Consider the following 22,110-nt stretch of genomic DNA (forward strand, 5'->3'; position numbering starts at 1 on the left):
CTGGGGTGGTTAGAGGCTCCCTCCACCATTAATTGGTCCAAACTGGGCTGGTTAGAGGCTCCCTCCACCATTAATTGGTCCAAACTGGGCTGGTTAGAGGCTCCCTCCACCATGAATTTGCCCAAACTGGGCTGGTTAGAGGCTCCCTCCACCATGAATTGGTCCAAACTGGGGTGGTTAGAGGCTCCCTCCACCATTAATTGGTCCAAACTGGGCTGGTTAGAGGCTCCCTCCACCATTAATTGGTCCAAACTGGGCTGGTTAGAGGCTCCCTCCACCATGAATTTGCCCAAACTGGGCTGTTTAGAGGCTCCCTCCACCATGAATTTGCCCAAACTGGGCTGGTTAGAGGCTCCCTCCACCATGAATTGGTCCAAACGGGTTTTTAGAGGCTCCCTTCACCATGAATTGGTCCAAACTTGGCTGTTTAGAGGCTCCCTCCACCATGAATTGGTCCAAACTTGGCTGTTTAGAGGCTCCCTCCACCATGAATTGGTCCAAACTGGGTTTTTTAGAGGCTCCCTCCACCATGAATTTGCCCAAACTGGGCTGTTTAGAGGCTCCCTCCACCATGAATTTGCCCAAACTGGGCTGGTTAGAGGCTCCCTCCACCATGAATTGGTCCAAACTGGGGTTTTTAGAGGCTCCCTCCACCATGAATTGGTCCAAACTTGGCTGTTTAGAGGCTCCCTCCACCATGAATTGGTCCAAACTGGGGTGGTTAGAGGCTCCCTCCACCATTAATTGGTCCAAACTGGGCTGGTTAGAGGCTCCCTCCACCATGAATTTGCCCAAACTGGGCTGTTTAGAGGCTCCCTCCACCATGAATTTGCCCAAACTGGGCTGGTTAGAGGCTCCCTCCACCATGAATTGGTCCAAACGGGTTTTTAGAGGCTCCCTTCACCATGAATTGGTCCAAACTTGGCTGTTTAGAGGCTCCCTCCACCATGAATTGGTCCAAACTTGGCTGTTTAGAGGCTCCCTCCACCATGAATTGGTCCAAACTGGGTTTTTTAGAGGCTCCCTCCACCATGAATTTGCCCAAACTGGGCTGTTTAGAGGCTCCCTCCACCATGAATTTGCCCAAACTGGGCTGGTTAGAGGCTCCCTCCACCATGAATTGGTCCAAACTGGGGTTTTTAGAGGCTCCCTCCACCATGAATTGGTCCAAACTTGGCTGTTTAGAGGCTCCCTCCACCATGAATTGGTCCAAACTGGGGTGGTTAGAGGCTCCCTCCACCATTAATTGGTCCAAACTGGGCTGGTTAGAGGCTCCCTCCACCATTAATTGGTCCAAACTGGGCTGGTTAGAGGCTCCCTCCACCATGAATTTGCCCAAACTGGGCTGTTTAGAGGCTCCCTCCACCATGAATTTGCCCAAACTGGGCTGTTTAGAGGCTCCCTCCACCATGAATTGGTCCAAACTGGGTTTTTTAGAGGCTCCCTCCACCATGAATTGGTCCAAACTGGGCTGGTTAGAGGCTCCCTCCACCATGAATTGGTCCAAACTGGGGTGGTTAGAGGCTCCCTCCACCATTAATTGGTCCAAACTGGGCTGGTTAGAGGCTCCCTCCACCATTAATTGGTCCAAACTGGGCTGGTTAGAGGCTCCCTCCACCATTAATTGGTCCAAACTGGGCTGGTTAGAGGCTCCCTCCACCATGAATTTGCCCAAACTGGGCTGTTTAGAGGCTCCCTCCACCATGAATTTGCCCAAACTGGGCTGGTTAGAGGCTCCCTCCACCATGAATTGGTCCAAACGGGTTTTTAGAGGCTCCCTTCACCATGAATTGGTCCAAACTTGGCTGTTTAGAGGCTCCCTCCACCATGAATTGGTCCAAACTTGGCTGTTTAGAGGCTCCCTCCACCATGAATTGGTCCAAACTGGGTTTTTTAGAGGCTCCCTCCACCATGAATTTGCCCAAACTGGGCTGTTTAGAGGCTCCCTCCACCATGAATTGGTCCAAACTGGGGTGGTTAGAGGCTCCCTCCACCATTAATTGGTCCAAACTGGGCTGGTTAGAGGCTCCCTCCACCATTAATTGGTCCAAACTGGGCTGGTTAGAGGCTCCCTCCACCATTAATTGGTCCAAACTGGGCTGGTTAGAGGCTCCCTCCACCATGAATTTGCCCAAACTGGGCTGTTTAGAGGCTCCCTCCACCATGAATTTGCCCAAACTGGGCTGGTTAGAGGCTCCCTCCACCATGAATTGGTCCAAACTGGGGTTTTTAGAGGCTCCCTCCACCATGAATTGGTCCAAACTTGGCTGTTTAGAGGCTCCCTCCACCATTAATTGGTCCAAACTGGGCTGGTTAGAGGCTCCCTCCACCATGAATTGGTCCAAACTGGGTTTTTTAGAGGCTCCCTCCACCATGAATTTGCCCAAACTGGGCTGTTTAGAGGCTCCCTCCACCATGAATTGGTCCAAACTGGGGTGGTTAGAGGCTCCCTCCACCATTAATTGGTCCAAACTGGGCTGGTTAGAGGCTCCCTCCACCATTAATTGGTCCAAACTGGGCTGGTTAGAGGCTCCCTCCACCATGAATTTGCCCAAACTGGGCTGGTTAGAGGCTCCCTCCACCATGAATTGGTCCAAACTGGGTTTTTTAGAGGCTCCCTCCACCATGAATTTGCCCAAACTGGGCTGGTTAGAGGCTCCCTCCACCATGAATTGGTCCAAACTGGGGTTTTTAGAGGCTCCCTCCACCATGAATTTGCCCAAACTCTGCTGGTTAGAGGCTCAATCCACCCTGATTTTCAAAACAAATGTTGGTGCCAACCTCAACTTACTACAAGGGCCAAATTCACTGCTGGTGACAAGCTCTCCTCACTGCAAGTGCCAAATACACATGTTTCAAGGTGTTTTCCTACTGTCAGAGAGGTGGTATTGAGTGTGTAAAGTGTGTAGTTGTTAGGCTGTGATGTTGGGGTAATAGAGGGTCTTTGGTGTGTTAGATGCCCCCAGACATGCTTCCCCTGCTGTCCCAGTGTCATTCCAGAGGTGTTGGCATCATTTCCTGGGGTGTCATAGTGGACTTGGTGACCCTCCAGACACGGATTTGGGTTTCCCCCTTAACGAGTATCTGTTCCCCATAGACTATAATGGGGTTCGAAACCCGTTCGAACACACGAACATTGAGCGGCTGTTCGAATCGAATTTCGAACCTCGAACATTTTAGTGTTCGCTCATCTCTACTCAAGAACGGTGGGGGCTAGAGAAAAAATTTCAACTGCACCAAAATCAGTGGAGTGCCACCTAGTAAAGGATGCAAAAAGCTGGAAGATGTGGTGAAAAGGTCTTTCTACATCGGCAAAATCCAATTGTGCTTGTTTAAAATCTCCAGAGAAAAGCTTTAATTTTTTGCTTGCACAAACCTGCACTTCTGTTTGCACATTACAGAGTGACATGCCTGCCTACAACTATTTCAGACACCTATCATTAAAGAAGCCCTGGGAAACCTATAGCCTGCGGAATAATATCTGTAATATGGTACTTCAGTGCTTACATAATAGCGCAGTCTGGTTCCCTACATCATCCTATGACAGTACCTACAGTACAGCATGCCTGCGGTTGAAAGGAAACAACTCATACAGCCTTCTTTGAAAATCTTCCTGCCTGTACAGTGAGTGTTATTATACCGAGCAGCTTCAGAGAATGACGGAGCTCCCAGCTTGTTTCCTCCCAGAATACAATATGCAACCCGCTGACTGTAGAGCAGATCAATAGAAGAAGAGAAAGGTATCGCTCTGTTGGAGGTCTCCTGTGCCAACTGGTGGGCTCTACTGGTTACCACAATGGCACTGGCTACTTTTCTCTTACCGGCACACATAGGAAATTATATATACACAATAAGCTCAAGGGTTTTCATATATGCCAAAAAAAGTTAAAGCAACACTCCAGACAACAGGGTAGAGTTCTTTCAAGCTCTGAGTCATGAACCACCCCCTTAGGCCCTGCACTAAATTTAAAAGTGTTTCTCTGGCCTCATATATATTTTTCCCAATGATTGACAGGAAAGGTCATCAGTAACTGATCTGTGGGGATCCAACACCTGGACCCACAAAAATCAGCTGATTCAGCGTTTGGAAGCTATTGCAGGTGAAGGAGAATGGATGGAGTCTGCTCTTATTTAAAGGGATCTTATCATTAAAATACAATTTTTTGTGACTAACGCATAGGAATAGCCTTACGAAAGTCTATTCTTCTCCTACCTTTAGATGTCTTCTCCGCGCCGCCGTTTGATAGAAATCCCGGTTTTCTTTGGTATGCAAATGAGTTCTCTCGCAGCACTGGGGGCGGTCCCCGGCACTCAAACAGCACTGGGGGCGTCCCCAATGCTGCAAGAGAACTCTCCAGCAAAGCCTCTATCTTCTGGAACGGCCTCTTCATGAGTCTTCTTCCGGCGCTGGGGTGAAACTTCTACGCATGCGCAAGTCGGAACTACCATCTGGCCTCAGGCAGAGCCGACTGCGCTTGCCCGCCTGGTGTAAGCAGCCATTTTCTTGTGGCCGCTTACCCCGCTTACTGTGTGCATGCGTAGAGGTTTCACCCCAGCACCAGAAGAAGACGTGTGAAGAGGCCGTTCCAGAAGCATACTAAAGAAAACCAAACGACGTCGTGGAGAAGACATCTAAAGGTAAGAGAAGAATAGCCTTTCTTAAAGCTATTCCTACATGTTAGTCACAAAAAATTGCATTTTCATGATAGGATCCCTTTAAGTAATAGGAGAGGAGCTCTAGCCCTATCTGCACTATAGAAATGACCTTACGTAAATATGAGCAGATTGCTTCCACTCCACGTTCACTGCTATGGTTTTCGGCACTCAGAGACTGCTAGAACTAATCTGTGTGAGACCTAGGTGTAGGAGCCCCACAGATCAGATATTGATTCTATACAGATGACTGGGATACTATGATGACTATGGAATGGTCATCAGTATAAAACAATTATTTGGGCCAGAAAAACCCTTTAAGACTAAGGCCGCACGGGACGACCTGCAGCCAAAAAGCGCTGCAGGAAAAACCACGGCAGCAACACATCGTGGTTCTTCCAGCAGCGCTTAAAAAGAGAAAGTTTGCGGAGTTTTCCTCCATGGACTTTCTTTTTTTTTCTAATGTAGATTGTAAGCCCCATATAGGGATCACAATGTACATTTCTCCTATACGCCAGTATGTCTTTGTAGAATGGGAGGAAAACCACACAAACACAGGGAGAACATACAGACTCCATGCAGATGTTGTTCCTGGCAAGATTCAAACCCAGGACTCCAACACTGCAAGGCTGCACTGCTAACCACTGAGCAACCATGTTGCCACATTCCTTCACTGACTTTCTGTTACAATTATATCTATGGTGAAACCGGCAGCATTTCCGTAGATATAATTGGTATGCTACGATTTCCAAAGCCGTGCTGGTTTTGGAAATGGCGGCGTTTCCGCACTGCGGTTTTTACCGCAAAGTGGGCATGAGATTTGCAAGAATCCCATCCACTTTGCCTGTACTGTAAACCGCTGCGATTTTTGGTTCTGGCCAATGGGGCCCCGGTCTAAAGTTGTAATTAACTGTGTATAGACAGGACTCTTACTGTCAACTAGGAGTCCTGTGAGAATTTACTCTGAAATCTTGCTCCAAAGCATAAACCAATATATGAAAGAGTTCAGCTTCCCATTCTCTAACCCAGGGGTAGGGAACGTACGGCTCTCCAGCTGTTGCAAAACTACAACTCCCAGCATGCATACTGGCTCTGCTGTTCTGGGAACTCCCATGGAAGTGAATGGAGCATGCTGGGAGTTGTAGTTTCACAGCAGCTGGAGAGCCAAAGGTTCCCTACCCCTGCTCTAACATATCCTGTTCGGACAGGGAAGAAGATATTACTTGAAATGTTTCATCTTAAATACAACACTTCATTTTAATCCTCAAAGCCTCACAATACGTTGTCTGAGATACAGCAGGGTAAAATCTAGACCCATATAAAGGACAACATAGATAGAAGACGTGGGGTCATTTTTACCTCTTTGGGTTCGATCTGCAGTGTTGGCTTCAGCAGGTCCCGCAGAGAACAGAGTTGCTTCTTCTCCTCCTCCTGTCTGCTCTTGATCTGACATAGATACACAAAGGACAATAATATAAGACGTTCCTCCATCTGCTGAGGGTCACTATTTGGTTTAATAATCTTGCAAGGACTCTGCTAAACCACTGAAGCTATCCCCCTGCCCACGGGTGCGCAGACAGCTCCCTCGCCACTCAGACATGTCAGCTATCCCGAAAACATGTGAGTCATCAATTCTCGGGAAGAGTCCTAGGAGACACCTTCCCTCCAACTAAGACAAGAGCCTCGACGTATGTTTTATATGGCTGTCACAAACTTCACCTTTTAGAAGCTAAAGCAGTCATCTGTATAATTTAATATTTTTGTTATTTTTAAAAAATTATTTCTAAAAGCGAATGTCGGCTCGTGGGATTATAAGTTATATGCAAGTCACTGGGGGAATTTATTAAACCATTTACGCCAGCTTTCTGGTACAGATGGGTATTAATATGGTGCATTTTTAGCACACGCCCCTTTGTTGCGCCAAAGATCAGACTCCGACAGATCACATACTGACGCCCTATCCTGTGAATAGGTCATTGGTATGAGAATTCGATATAGGGTATAGGAAACACCTGTCTTAATAAATTGCCCCTACTGACTATGGCAGGGGCAGATGAGACGTGTGACAGCAAGGGCTCCAAGTCAGGGGCTCAATACTGTTCTATCACTCCCTACCTTCTTTGCACTGCAGCTCTGCTTGCTCAGTAATGGTTAATGTGTAATGGTTCCTCTAGGGGGTGTTGTGATGTGTGACTGTAGTTCATCTCCAGTGTAATCATTGGTGCACCATGCTGCTTTATCCTGCTTTACACTGCATCACTGCTTACTCAGACTGGCTAATATGACTAAGTATAGGCTCAACAAGCAGACAGTACAACAAATCCATTCTTGACACAATGGGGGGCTTTTTAATTGATTGAACAGAAGAATAATGGACCTTAATGGACAATACTGTCTTTGCTCTACTTTATGTAAAAATGATGTAACAACAAAGGAATAATCCCAGTGTGGAGAGAGCCCTAGGTTACATGACCGTAGTGGTTTTTACTGTCTGAAAAAATGGATCCGTATTGTGCAAAAAACCCACATCCACATTAGGCTAGGTTCAAACTACTGCTGCTGTCCGCCCTGGGGTATCAGTCCTAAACCCTGGGGAAACTGGACGGGGGACAGCTTTAAAGGGATATTCCCACCTCACATACTCATCAGCCTTTACTGCTGTAAAATCTTCTTTCTTCCTGGTTTCTTGCATCATTTGGTGGGCGGGGTTTCACATGCAACCTGCCGTTTAGCTCCGCCCCCAAATTCATGTGTAGCTCCGCCCACCCATATTGGACTATGAAGTACAGGCAGCAGCAACTCCATTCTGTGTTACATCCAGAGACTGCCTGTCTCTGCCATAATGAACACAATTGTATTAGCTAGCTTGATAACTGGGAGAAGAGAAGAAATGAAAGCAGCTCCTCTCCCCTATCTGAGAGCAGGAGGCTAGGTCACATGGTGTAGACACAGGAATAGCTAGATACACAGGTTCGCTCCCTGCACTTAACCCCTCCTCCCTCCCCTCAGAGAAGCAGATACATCACTTGACTCAGGAGCAGCTAGGTCAGGGCTGTGGCCACAAAGAATTGAATAAAGTAAGATAGTGGACAAACAAAGCAGTTTTGCTGAAGCAGTGTATTTAGGAAAAGTCTTACATCCACATTAACAAGCAGTATAGATAGGATCCTTGTGATGGGACAACCCCTTTAAAACCCATTCATTTGAATGGGTTTTTAAAGGTGACCACTGGTGTCCATATGCGGCCTCTCCGCCTGGAAAACTTTTTTGCACAGACACAAAGTCTGACTGCCAGCAAGCCGTCCCCTGTCCAGTTTCCCTGGGGTTGAGGATGGAAACCCTGGATCGGACAGCAGCAGTAGTGTGAACATCCCCTTTCATCTGTAAAAAGACTTATATGGGCAAGTCTGTGCCACAAACATGGACAAGATTAGGACCTGCTCCATATTTTGTGGATGGTTTCTACAGCTCAGACACTGATGTGGTCATATACTGTCTGCAATTACAGATCCATAAATATGGACTGTATATGGACAACTACGGTCCTGTGCATGACGCCTTATACTAAGGTAAATCAGCCCCAGTGTGCTCACATAGCAACATAACTTAAAGGGGCTATAGGATTTTCAGGGAAAAAAATTGTACTTTCAGCCAGAAACAGCACTCCTGCTGTCCATGGGCTAGGCCTGGAATTGCAGTTCAATTATATTCAAGTGTCTAAGCTGCAATACCAAACACAGCCAGAAACAAGAGTGGTGAGGGGCAACACGGTGGCTCAGTGGTTAGCACTGCAGCCTTGCAGCCCTGGAGTCCTGGCTTCGAATACCACTAGGAACAACATCTGTATGTTCTCCCCATATTTGCATGGATTTCCTCCCATTCTACAAAGACATACTGATAGGAAAAAAATGTACATTGTGATTGTATTGGGGCTCACAATCTACATATAAAAAACCAAGAGTGGCGCTACTTCAAAAAGAGGACTGTCATGCAGTCCCTTTAATAAATATCACGGCTTGGGATTCACCATGGTTTGGCCTTGTACATGGGGACGTAGTGAATACTTGTAATGGATGGTGTGCAGAGGGGACGTCTATATGATAATAAAGCATCTCGTCTGGGTTTTTCGAGCTGAGGATGATACATTTCATCTGGGCAACCGGATCTGGCCCAGACCTTGAAATCACCTGCAACAGTCTGTGTCTGGACAGTCTCAGGGGATGGAGAGGGATGAGCTAATTACTGTATATGAAGGCCGGATTGTGCGGTGGTAAGAGTCGGCTCTGTGGTCAGCCCCTCTCCTGATGTGTACACTGCACGGCTTCATTATCTGCAGCTCTATTCACGGGGAGAGCGGCCTGCTCGCTACTAATCACCTCTGCTGATGATTAACCCAAAGATTAGCAGCAAATGTCCCATATTCACTGCGTTATTTCATTACAAGTCTGCTGCAAAGATCAGTGTGATATATTTATAGAATGAGAGCAGGATCTAAGGCCGGGTTCACACTGTGCTTTATTAATAACAACTGTGTGCATTTTTAAACTGCAGCAATAAGTAGCATAGGTTACTATACATGTCACTTGTGACCATTTAATTGATAAGCTCTGTTTTTCTGGCATCATAAAATCGTGCTACTCATAACAGAAGTATTAAAAAAAGCAAATGTGTGAATCCAATCTTAGGCCGAGTTCAAACAGGGTATTTTGGTCAGGATGTTGAGGCCGTATCCGCCTCAAAATCCTGATCAAAAAGACGTCTCACATTGAAATCAATGGGAGCCACTCAGGTCTTTTTCCCAGGAGCCATTTGTTCTGGCTCACGGAAAAAAGAAGCCTCATGCTCATTCTTCAGGCGGAATTGCCTTCTGACATCGGCCTAAAGACTCTCCCTCCTCCAGACTAGGCCCATTTATTGGGCCTAATCCGGAGCGGAGTGCGCGACTGGATGCCAATGCAGTGCACCGGCATCCAGTCGCAGCTACCCGTGTTTCAGTCTGGAACCTGAAGCGGCTCCACCTCAGGTTCTGTACCAAAAAACCCAGTGTAAACCCGGCCTTAGGCCTCATGTGTGATTTTGCCGACTAAGGGAGCCTTCACACGGAGTTTACGCTCTGCTCATTCTGAACATAAACTCGTTCAGAATGAGCGGCGTTAAAACAGATCCCATTGATTTCTATGAGTGCTGGCATACGCGCGTATCACATTGAAAGCAATAGGTAAAAAAAGCCTCCCACTGATTTCAATGGGTAGCGCGCGTATGCCGGCACCCATAGAAATCAAAGGGATCTGTTTTAACGCCGCTCATTCTGAACGAGTTTATGTTCAGAATGAGCAGAGCGTAAACTCAGTGTGAAAGCTCCCTAAGACACTGTCCCATTCACTTCTATGGCCCCCTATACAAGCCCATGAGCCCAAAGCAAATTTTAGGATAGGTCCTATTCCTATTCATTTTCCAGCCCAGGGTCACTGAAAGCATGTTCAGCACATGGATATCATCTACGTGTCGTTTGTTCCATTCACAACAGGGAAACACGGCTTGATTCAGGAGACCCTCACCCATCTATGTGCAGGGTTATGTGGATATGATGGGCTCTTGCCACACACTCCCTTTAAACTGGCAATAGATGTAAAGGCTTACCCCACATTTTATTTTCAGGTTACGACATGTTTTAGGGTATTCCAGGATCTAAACATTGATGAACTAATTTTAGGATAGATCATCAATATCAGATTGGAGAGATCCAACTATAAGTGCTCCCTCAGTCAGTAGTTTGCATTTGCATGAGCCATAGCTCAGTACACTGTAAATGGCACTGAGGTTGCAGTACCTATCCTGGCCACTACACAGTGCACAGAGCTGTTCTAGTTTCAGCAAATTGCAGCTATATTGAACAGAGGATGAAAGGGAGTCCCTGGAAACCTCTGCCAGTCCGGGATTGATGACCTATACTAAGGATAGATAATCAATATTACAGATCTGGGATATCCATGTAAAGGTTGTCCATTTTAGATCAGCCTTATTAGTAGGGATCCCTTGACAATAAACTACATACAAAGTGTCCTGCTCTGGTACTCCCTGATCAACTGTAATCTGCAGAAACCTGGCAGTAAGTGTCACCCCCTCCCCATCCCGATCTGATACACATGATTTATCCTAACCGTATCAGACGGACCATTGTACAATGGATCAGAAGAACAGAGATAACTTTGCAGGGTACGTTCATATCTATGTCCATTGCAGAATCAATAAATAATCATGGGTGTAAACGAACACCCAACAGGCTCCAATGGCGCCCATCATGTTATGAGTCTTTCTCCAGCATGTGCTCCAATGGAGATTTAGTCTAAAGCGTGCTTATCCCTATACATATATACACAATACAGAACTATATGGACTGTATACCCAATGATATGTCACAGTAATACTGCCATTAAAACTGAACCAGAGTAAGATATGGAAATACTCACAATCTGCAATTCTGTGGTCAGGCCTTCAATGTAGGATTTCAGTTTTTCAGTGGTTTGTAAACATTCCTGCAGAAAGCTACAAATAAGTCATTATTCTGGGGTCATATCACCACTTGGATGTATACATGTGAGGGTCTGTTCAGCCATCTCCCTACCGCTGATCGCTGACTATAGGTATGGCAGTCGTGACTCAGGAGCAGTTTTATCGCAGAGTACTTTTACATGACAGCCTTTATTTATGAGAATGACTCTGCAGAGGAGCAATCTATCTGTTCTCATGTTAACACGGCCATCACTTGTACATCTCAGGGAGTGGGTGTCATTGGGGCTCTATATACAGCACAGCAGATACAGTTCTCATCTGTAAATTTCCAAAAATAAACGCTATTTGCTGGGATAACAAGATTATAATCTCATTATTATTTTAAGATGATAAAACACAATCTGAAAGGACAGATATTAAAATGAGGAGAGAAGCTGAGCTCTGTGATATATAGATATATGATAGAGGAGAGAAGCTGAGCTCTGTGATATATAGGGTTATATGATAGAGGAGAGAAGCTGAGATCTGTGATATATAGGATTATATGATAGAGGAGAGAAGCTGAGCTCTGTGATATATAGATATATGATAGAGGAGAAAAGCTGAGCTCTGTGATATATAGGGTTATATGATACAGGAGAGAAGCTGAGCTCTATGATATATAGGGTTATATGATAGAGGAGAGAAGCTGAGCTCTGTGATATATAGGGTTATATGATAGAGGAGAGAAGCTGAGCTCTGTGATATATAGGGTTATATGATAGAGGAGAGAAGCTGAGCTCTGTGATATATAGGGTTATATGATAGAGGAGAGAAGCTGAGCTCTATGATATATAGGATTATATGATATAGGAGAAAAGCTGAGCTCTGTGATATATAGGGTTATATGATAGAGGGAGAGAAGCTGAGCTCTGTGATATATAGGGTTATATGATAGAGGAGAGAAGCTGAGCTCTATGATATATAGGGTTATATGATAGAGGAGAGAAGCTGAGCTCTGTGATATATAGGTTATATGATAGAGGAGAGAAGCTGAGCTCTATGATATATAGGGTTATATGATAGAGGAGAGAAGCTGAGCTCTGTGATATATAGGGTTATATGATAGAGGAGAGAAGCTGAGCTCTGTGATATATAGGGTTATATGATAGAGGAGAGAAGCTGAGCTCTGTGATATATAGGGTTATATGATAGAGGAGAGAAGCTGAGCTCTGTGATATATAGATATATGATAGAGGAAGAGAAGCTGAGCTGTGATATATAGGGCTATATGATAGAGGAGAGAAGCTGAGCTCTGTGATATATAGGGCTATATGATAGAGGAGAGAAGCTGAGCTCTGTGATATATAGGGTTATATGATATAGGAGAGAAGCTGAGCTCTGTGATATATAGATATATGATAGAGGAGAGAAGCTGAGCTCTGTGATATATAGATATATGATAGAGGAGAGAAGCTGAGCTCTGTGATATATAGATATATGATAGAGGAGAGAAGCTGAGCTCTGTGATATATAGATATATGATAGAGGAGAGAAGCTGAGCTCTGTGATATATAGATATATGATAGAGGAGAGAAGCTGAGCTCTGTGATATATAGATATATGATAGAGGAGAGAAGCTGAGCTCTGTGATATATAGATATATGATAGAGGAGAGAAGCTGAGCTCTGTGATCTGTAAAGCAAAATGAAGAGTAAATCTTGACAGGACTCCAAGGAGAGACAGTGAGAGTGCTGAGATTAACCAGGATTCTCACAGCAAACCATATAAGCCTCCATATCGCAGAATATTCTCAGATAGCGCAGCAGAAATCCTTCCTCTAAGCAGGTCATCGTTTACTTATAGTGCAAACCTACCCTAAGATGACACCACACACTCACATGTATACAACATCTATAAAACCTAATGTAGGCAGGTCTGTATATCATAACATTGGGCTCTTACTTGCACTGCGAGGTGTAATGCTTGATAAGGTTCTGTAATAGATCCACGCCTTTTTTGCTTCTGATCTCATTCACTTTTATCAGATACTAGAAATAAAGTGAGAGAGTGAGCGGTTTAGAAGGACGTTATTCAATGACTTATATCACAAGACAGAACACTTGACATTTATTGCCGGGTAGACTTTGTTTCTATTTTTATCACTAAAGACATACAAAGGTATAACGGCAATGTGTTGTCAGAAAAATCCCTTATTTTGTAAACCAAGATTTCATGTTAAACTTATTTTTGAGAGTTTTTGATTACTTTTTAAAAATGTCCATGCCACTATTTATTTTTAAAAAAGAAAGTACAAAATCCTGCGAGTTTCCAATTTTCACTCTGGCCACTAAGCTTAATAATAAACTGACAATTGCCAATTATGGACGGTTTCTCTCTGCGGCAGTCACCTCATTCACTTTACAAATACGACATACAGGAATAGAATGAATGATAACACCTATATAGATAACACCCATAGGGACCCCCACTGACAACAGATGATGTCACAGATTATCTCCTCCCCCTGCTTGCACAGAGCATGTCTAGAGAACTCTCTCACTTAATCTTTAATGAGTCGGCTCCAGTCTATTGCTGCCTATGGTCCTGATTATCATGTAAAGCATATCACTAAATATCACATCTGCGCCCGGTCTCCGCTTTCAGGTTTCCATCTTCTGCCCAAGAAACAGAACAGGAGACAGAAACTGGCCGTCACTTTTTAAACCCATTAATTTGAATAGGTTTGCAAAGTGTCCGGCCGTAAGCGTTTTGTGGTCTCTGCGGCGAAACCGGACACAAAGTTGGACCTGCAACTTTTGCCGCGGAGACCACAAAACGCTCACTGGCCGGGTTTCCGTCTCCTGTCAGCAGAAGACAGAAACCCACAAAGCGGAGACCAGTAGCAGGTGTGAACCCGCCCTTAGAGAGCAGAAAAAAAGCTCAGGTAAGATGGCCGCTTCCATAATCAGGTACAAAAAAACTGAATAATAAAATCTACAATCAGAAAATAACAAATTAGAAAAAAAAATAGATTTTATTATCTGTTTTTATTAAATAAATAGATAAATAAATAGATAAATATATAAATAAATACATAAACATAAAAATCTATAAATAAAATAAAAATCTATAAATAAAATAGATATATATTAAAAAAATAAATATGAAAATATATTAGTAAAACATCCAGTGATAGATTTCTGTTATAATAATTCATATAATAATATAATATAATATAATATACCATTGTGTAGTTAATATCGACTCATTTCAGACAACTCTATTTTATGGCCATAAATACAGAAACATGAGATTGTATTCAGGTGCTTCCTACACTAAAAACACGGTACCTGGCTGATCCCGAAGTAAAGAGACGCCAGCACGACACCCAAGGTAAAGTATACAAATATAGCATCTTACCTCACACATCTGTAACTGGAACATCCTACGCTCCTTCTCCAGCTCTTCAGCGATTTCGCCTCCCGCCACCTCGTTCCTCACCATGCCGTACTGTTTGGCCAGCTCTCTCTTCTCCTTCTCGATTTTAGTGCTATCGAAACACAATCCCTATTGCGTTAATAAATTGCTAAAATTATGAAATTGATAACATGAGATTTACACCTGAAGTGCAATGTCGCCTATGCTGTGAGGTTTCAACCTAAAACTTGCTTTGCTGCGGGGGGGTTTATTTGTGGCTTTTAACCTTTGCAATTGCACCGTAGAGAATCCTACAGATTTCCTGTAGCAAATCCCCCCCCAATTACTAACCGTAGAATATGAGGTGTTAGGCTCCATTCACACTGAGTAACACTGGCGTTTTTTGTGCTTATTTTGGCACATAGCGCCGCGTAAATGCCGTGTTTGCGCCGTACAACGCGACTGCAAAATAGCGCGGCGCAAACGCGGCGCTTTGTGCCAAAATAAGCACAAAAAACGCCAGCGTTACTCAGTGTGAATGGAGCCTTACTCCTGAATTTCCCAGATACAAAGTCTGAAAAACATTTACGTACGTAATTTAATGGACTAGAGATGAAAGAACTGATTCGTAATGAGAATATTCTTTTCCAAAAATCTTGGGTGTAGCCAATCCCAAAGTTTTTAGAGATTACCCCCACATATTGTTATTATACTGTACTGTCTTCAGACCCCAGAGTACAGTAAACAGAATCAATAATAAATACTGATACTCACCTTCCCTCAGTTCTCCTGCTGCCCTCGGAGCATGCAATTTGTATTCCCCACTGCCTTTGGTCCTCTTCTGCGATGTCACAAGTCCCAGGGGACCGCACAGTCCTGTAACTGGGGCCTCAACAGTCACGTGGGGTGCAGCGACCTCATGACACTTGCATCAATGCATCATGATGTCGGCAAACCACAAGAACGCTGAGGTTCCTGAAGACGGCACACACCAGGTGCCACAAGGGAACCCAGGAGAGGTGAGGGGAGGAGAGTATAAATGGTTATTATTAGAGAGGAGCGAGTAGTACTCGATCGAGTAGGTGTTCGATCGAATACTACGGTATTCGAAATACTCGTACTCGATCGAGTACCACTCGCTGTTTGAATGTAAAAGTTCGATGCAGAACCAGCATTGATTGGCCGAATGCTATACAGTCGGCCAATCAACGCTGGTTCTTCGTCTACCTTTAGAAGTCTTCTCCGTGCAGCTTCCCCGCGGCGTCTTCCGGCTCTTCATTCACTCTGCCAGGCATCGGGCCTGGGCAGAGCCAACTGCGCATGTCCGCTTGTAGTGCCCGATGCATAGCAGAGTGAATTCAGAGCCGGAAGATGCCGCGGGGACGCTGCAAGGAGAAGACTTCTCGGAGGATCCAGCCCGACCCTCACTCGTGGACTTGGTAAGTATAATTTGATCGAACGTTGCCTACCCCTGAAACGAGCATTCCCCCCCCCCATAGACTATAATAGGGTTTGATATTCAATTCGAGTAGTCGGACATTGAGGGGCTACTCGAAACGAATATCGAACCTCGGACATTTTACTGTTCGCTCATCTCTAGTTATTATTATACAGCTCCTCCCCTGGGACTCCACTTATCATACTCTGCTGTCTGAAGAGGCCTCAAATATAGTAAAATCACTTTCTGTTCCAAAATGACGAACCTCGTGAATATTTGCAAAACAGATCACACTGTCAACTATTTCCATCTCTAACTAAGAGTAATTAGAGATAGAATATGCAAATGAGCCTGTCAGTGCTCAGTGGGTGGTTTCCCAATCACATCAAGTGCTCAGGCTAAGATAAAGGAAGAAGAGTATTGCACATGCGCTATCCTGCAGTCATTTGGTGTATATACGAGATTTCAGTGTGACATTGAACAGTGCTGGAAATGTCAAGCAAAACATAGTAGATGGAACGGGACAGGATTTACGGGGGATAACCTGAGCCTTTACCATGATTGGGGCCACCCGCTGAGCATTTGCAAACTATGGCTGGGTTCACATCTGCTCTCTGTGAGCGCTCGGGGATTCCGATTCCCATTCTGATTGAAAAATACGGAGAAAAAAGTCCTGAAAGCAGGAGTTTTCTCTCCGCATTTCTTTTTGGGTGGAAACCTAGCGCACCCGATTATAGTCTATGGCAGGGGTAGAAAACCTGTGGCTCTCCAGCTGCTGTGAAACTACAACTCCCATCATGCTCCATTCACTTCCATGGGTTTTCCAAGAACAGCAGAGCAAGTATGCATGCTGGGAGTTGTAGTTTTGCAACAGCTGGAGAGCCGAAGGTTCCCTACCCCTGGTCTATGGGATCTGCAGGTTTCTGCTGGTAACAAGTGGAATTATTCTCCGTTTTTTAAGGTCTCCAAGTGGATCAAAGAACGGAAACCTGAATGCAGGAGTGAACTTAGCGTCAACAGCATATGAGATTAAAGTTTACTGTCTCAGTTATCTCCGTATGTTTGCAAATGTGTTTCAGCTCACACCCTGAGATGCAATAGTCTAACGTCGCCGGCAGTCTCTCATAAGGTATAAAAATGTACATCAAAGACACCTAAATTGCTGCGCTAGCAAATCTGAACATTAAACTTTAATGTTCCCACTTACAATTTATTTTCATAATCCTTCCAAGCTTTATCAAATGGCTTCTTTAAGTCCTGCAAAGGTAAAATCAGATACAAGTTATTAAATAAAAACACATAACAAGTCTTCTTACTTTCTTCTATACAGGCCACGGTAACAGACTACAAACAAACCTTGTAGTCAGATTACCTTTCATATGTGTCTTACTTCTTACTAAAGTTTGGGGGCAACTTGGATGGTGTCCATAGGTCCAACCTGTTGTTGTTTCTGGTGCACCAAACAGCTAATTTGCATAAGGCCCGGTTCACATCTGCATTCGGGTCATTCTGTTTCCCACTTCACATGAAAAATGCAGAGAGAAAAACGCTGCAAGCAGCAGTTTTCTCTAAGCATTTTACGTGTAGAAACCACACGGACCCCATTACAGTCTAAGGGGTCCATGGGTTTCCTAAGGTAACCGCTTTATATGTGGACTAGGTTTCCATTTGGGGAGTCCCCAAGCCATACACAGATGTGAACCGAGCCTAACTGCACTCAGACACATACATTTTCATTATGCCGCTCACTGACTGCCCCTACAACATCCTATACATGGTTACAAGTGATTTTGGTGGTGGTAGACTCCCTTGAAACTAACCCCTCATTTTTACTGTAGATTTCTATGGTCCCACAGTTATCATAGAGACAGTGGCAGTCTGTAAAATTGTATGGGTTTTTTGCTGTTATTGTGGAGCAGAATCCACGTCACAACAGTACCATGTGTACGTTTCAGCATAGTTCCTGGCGCATTCACCCAAAATAGGATGGGGGGGGGGGGTGGAGGACGTATTCAAGTACAATGGGGAATTGCGGTTTGGTGCAATGGATCTGTCATCAGTGCTCCAGGTTGTTCATTTACATATTGTGAAATAAACAAGTATCTGAGTATATGAGGAAACTGGCTTTAAATTCTGGTGAGCCTGACCTAGGGGTGTCGGGGCGGCAGAAGCAAGAGACTGATAAGATGAGTATAACATTTTCTTATTTTACACCATTTTGAGCCTTTTTGGTACAGAAATTTTTTATTATGCCACACCACCCCTTTAGGCTAAGGCCTCAGGTAGTGAGCCGCAGCCAGAAAGCGCTCCGAGGAAAAAACACGGCAGAAACGCATCACGTTCTTTCCCGTACCACTTTTAACAAAAAGTCCACAGAGTTTTCCTCTGCGGATTTTCTGCTTCAATTCGACCTATACGGAAAACCACCAGCGTTTCCATAACGTATAATTGGCATGCTGTGTTTTACAAAAACGTAACGGTTTCTGAAATCACAACATGTCCATTGCGGATTTTATTTCTGCAGCGTGTGGATGGGATTAGCTAGGGACTTTAAATGCTGCAGCGTTTCTTCCACACCAAAATCTCGCAGTTTACTCTACGTGAGGCCACGATCTAATCTGGAGAGGAATCCATCTAGTGGATCACTGGAGAAAGCGACTAACTCAACTACAAGATGGTGATTGGTTTCATCCGTTCAGTCCCATAATTAGTAAGACAAGATGAAGAACGCCGGCAGCGCCACGTCTCCGACACTCACCCCTTTCACCTCCTTCAGATCTCCTTTGACCAGCGAGTTTAGGAAGTAATTAATGTTGTGATTAAAGCTCTGCAGCTGCGAGAGACAAAGACGCACATTAATGGCGGGCAGATAAGTCGAGCAGATCATTTCTCACATATACTGCTAAGCCCTAGTCAGCAATCTCTCAGTGAATATATTATACAGCCAAGTGCATTATATAACCCATCTATTCATGCCACAGAAGTATTTCCATCCCAGCAGGTCCCCCCTACCCGCAGACGTTATCGTTATAATGTGATAACTATCAGATCCGGGGAGGATGGAGATATGTCCAAGTGATCTCTGACGTAAACATGGTAATAATAGTGTATTAATAGCTGGAACTAACTAATAAATAACTTAAGATATAAGGGATTAAAAGGAGTCTGTCACTAGAACCCAGCCCCGGGATATAGATAGATAAGGATCCCCTGAATCTAATGGTGTTCCCCTTGTGAACTGCTTCTAAGGCCTCGTTCCATCCGGGGGATTCCGCATGAACACCCAACCCCCTCCCCCCGAACGGAATACCAAACGCAAGTGCAAAGCGCTGTGCTGTAAAAGCGCACAGACCCCATAGACTATAATGGGGTCCGTGTGCTTACCGCCAGATCTCCGCAGGGATTAGTTCACAATCTACTTTCCTGTCCGACTGATTCGTGCGGGTAATACACGGCAAGCACATGAACTCTATGGAGTCCATGTGCTTTTACAGCACAGCGCTTGCAATTGCGTTTGTATTCCGTTTGGGGGGTCCCCATGTAGACTCTCCCGGAACAGAATACAAAAGCAAATGTGAACAGGGCGTAAGATATTGCTGTTTTTGTCAACATGATGAAGTTCCCAACCACAAGGCCATGGATCAGTACCTGGTGGATCACCTAGTACCTGGTCGTTGCTTTCCGGTACTGTACACAAGGTTGTACCATCGACTACGTTTTTGGCAGCTCCCAATAGGTGGCAGCCAACAAGGAACACCTTGTCTAGTCGGGAGCTAACTAGATATTAGCTAGTTCCCGGCCAGGGCGCCCCTCATTTGCTGCCACTTTCCCCACACACAATACTCATTATAAAGCGGCACTCACTGGGTCCTGCCCATAAATTAAAAAGCTTTATGCTGTACCCCACCACCCCAGTTACCATGTACTTGGTTAATTCAAGGGAAAATCGGGGAAACTGTCTTGCTTGAAACTGCCCCTTGGTACAAAAAAGGTTGGGGACTGCTGCTTTAAAGCATTGTCAATGCTCCAAAGAGCCTATTTGTATTGCATATTGACAAAAAAAGCAATATCTCAGCAACAGAGGCAGCGACGCACAAGGCAAAACATTATTCAGGCGAGTCTAACCTCTATATCCCGGGGCTGGGTTCACACATTGGGTTCTGGTGCCGAAAATAAAAATAAAGCCCCATACATGACCAAAAAAGATCCAAAAGTTATTTAAATGAACAAAGAAACAAAAAAATATTAAAAGAGTCTGCTCATGAACAAGAGGAAAATGACCCAGTCATGAAGTGGTTAAACATGGCTGTGACATTGCATCCTTTGGTCGCTGCCGCTCAGTTCCATTCATTTTAATGGGGCTGAGCTGTAGCATGGCCATTTGACCAATGGTCCTGGGGTCACTTCCTTAGAAGAAAGCAGCCATGTTTTCCGATCCTGCACAACCCCTTTAAGTTTCGCTGAAGTTCACTTGAGATGAAACAACTGCATTTAAAAAAAAAAAATAATTAAAAAATTCTGTAATACTTTGCTATCCTGTTAATACAAGTGCGATTAGTTAAATGATGACACATAGAAAATGAATCATATTTGCATTAATTCAGCAGATAGAAAAGACTATTAATTAATCTGAATTATGTGTGAAAAGAACATTATGGTCTATGGGGCATTCTGGGACACCCAAAGCATGGCCGAATTAATATACAGCACTAAAAGCTGCTGTAATAATATGCTGTGCCATGTATCAGAGAAGCCATGCCCTTTAGACTGTGGCAACCAACCCAGGGGTGTAGATAGACTTTCTATCATATAATCAGTTCTGATGGAAAAATCTAGATTAGAATTTACAAAAAGAGCTAGACAAGAATGGGCGCTGGGTGTTAAATTTAAAGGGAATGACAAGCTATAGCCATAAGCCCTGTTAGACCTCCTATATGGAACGTCGAAACCCATTGCTGATGTATGAATTACATGATTATACGTTCACTCGACTGGTTAACCAGTAATACTGGAGAAATGGAGGGTCAGATGTAGCTTCCCCTGAAAATAATAAGTGGCATTATGGAAGCCGGATCCATGGCAAACAGCAGTTTGCCGAATTGGCTTCTATTGTTCATGCTGCCTATTTCTCTACAAAGGGAGAATGTTATCAATTTATGGTCTATGGGTGGAGAGAAAGCACAGGTCATGAATACCCCGGAAACAAAGTAAACAGCACTCACAGTAAACAAAATACATGTATAGCCAAAATACATACGTATATGTATATTTGTCAATGATGGGGGCTGCCTTTAGAGAGTATAGCATGAATTAGGTTACAGATTCCCTTTAAAGGGAGTCTATTACCAAAACACAGCAAAGTACCCCAGCCTGCAGAAAAATAGGTTAGGTTCACCTGAATAAAACACCGTTTTCCCTTGTAAATTGCTGCCTCTGTTTCGCTATTTTTGTCAGTCAATATGCAAATGAGTTCTCTGCAGCAATGAGGTTGTTGCCATTGCTCCAAAAAGGTAATAAGCCACACCCTCATTGCTCCAAAGAGATAATTTGCCTATTATCAAAGATGATATCTTGACAATGGAGGCAGCGGTTCACCAGGGAAAAACAATGTATGATTCAGGTGACCCTAACCTAGCAGTAGGACACGGTTGATATGCTGGAGTCTGTTGACACTCCCTTTAAAAGAGGGTTACCTTTATACAACAGTAACATGTATTCAGGAAATGTATCATACTGCCTCGCACTGCCCAACACATTCCCCTCAGGCATCCCTATAGCAATACGCTGTACCGACTAACCAAGTCCACTAACAAGCCGAGTGCAAGACTATTACAAAGCGATAATTCCATAAGAGAATACTAGTCTCAGGGACAATGGCTATGGAGTATCTGGATATGTCTGTCTTGTATACAGATAGGTCTTCTTATCAATTACTGTTGTGATCCAAAGGACTGTGATGGCTCCTAACAACTGTATAATAGCCCAACAAACATTAATAATACATATATCATACTTATAGGTAAAGGAAAAATTTGCTAATGGGCTCATAAAAATATAAAAGAGATATTCATCTGCCCTGATGTATCATTGTTGAAGTTTACCTAACC

General features: G+C 44.2%; 1 protein-coding gene across 1 annotated transcript in view; it reads right to left on the reverse strand.

The window, feature by feature from the left end:
• Window positions 1-22,110, reverse strand: part of LOC142208849 (arf-GAP with SH3 domain, ANK repeat and PH domain-containing protein 1-like) — a 158,956-nt gene that overhangs the window by 54,662 nt on the left and 82,184 nt on the right. Inside the window, exons 4-9 of the mRNA XM_075277613.1 lie at window positions 18,762-18,836; window positions 17,211-17,260; window positions 14,569-14,698; window positions 13,111-13,196; window positions 11,124-11,199; window positions 6,013-6,099 (exon numbers count right to left, since the gene is read on the reverse strand). Coding sequence (XP_075133714.1) covers window positions 6,013-6,099; window positions 11,124-11,199; window positions 13,111-13,196; window positions 14,569-14,698; window positions 17,211-17,260; window positions 18,762-18,836 — 504 coding nt within the window. The remainder of the gene's footprint in view (window positions 1-6,012; window positions 6,100-11,123; window positions 11,200-13,110; window positions 13,197-14,568; window positions 14,699-17,210; window positions 17,261-18,761; window positions 18,837-22,110) is intronic.

The sequence above is a fragment of the Leptodactylus fuscus genome, chromosome 6 (assembly GCF_031893055.1).
Source record: "Leptodactylus fuscus isolate aLepFus1 chromosome 6, aLepFus1.hap2, whole genome shotgun sequence".
NCBI classification, from domain to species: Eukaryota; Metazoa; Chordata; class Amphibia; order Anura; family Leptodactylidae; genus Leptodactylus; species Leptodactylus fuscus.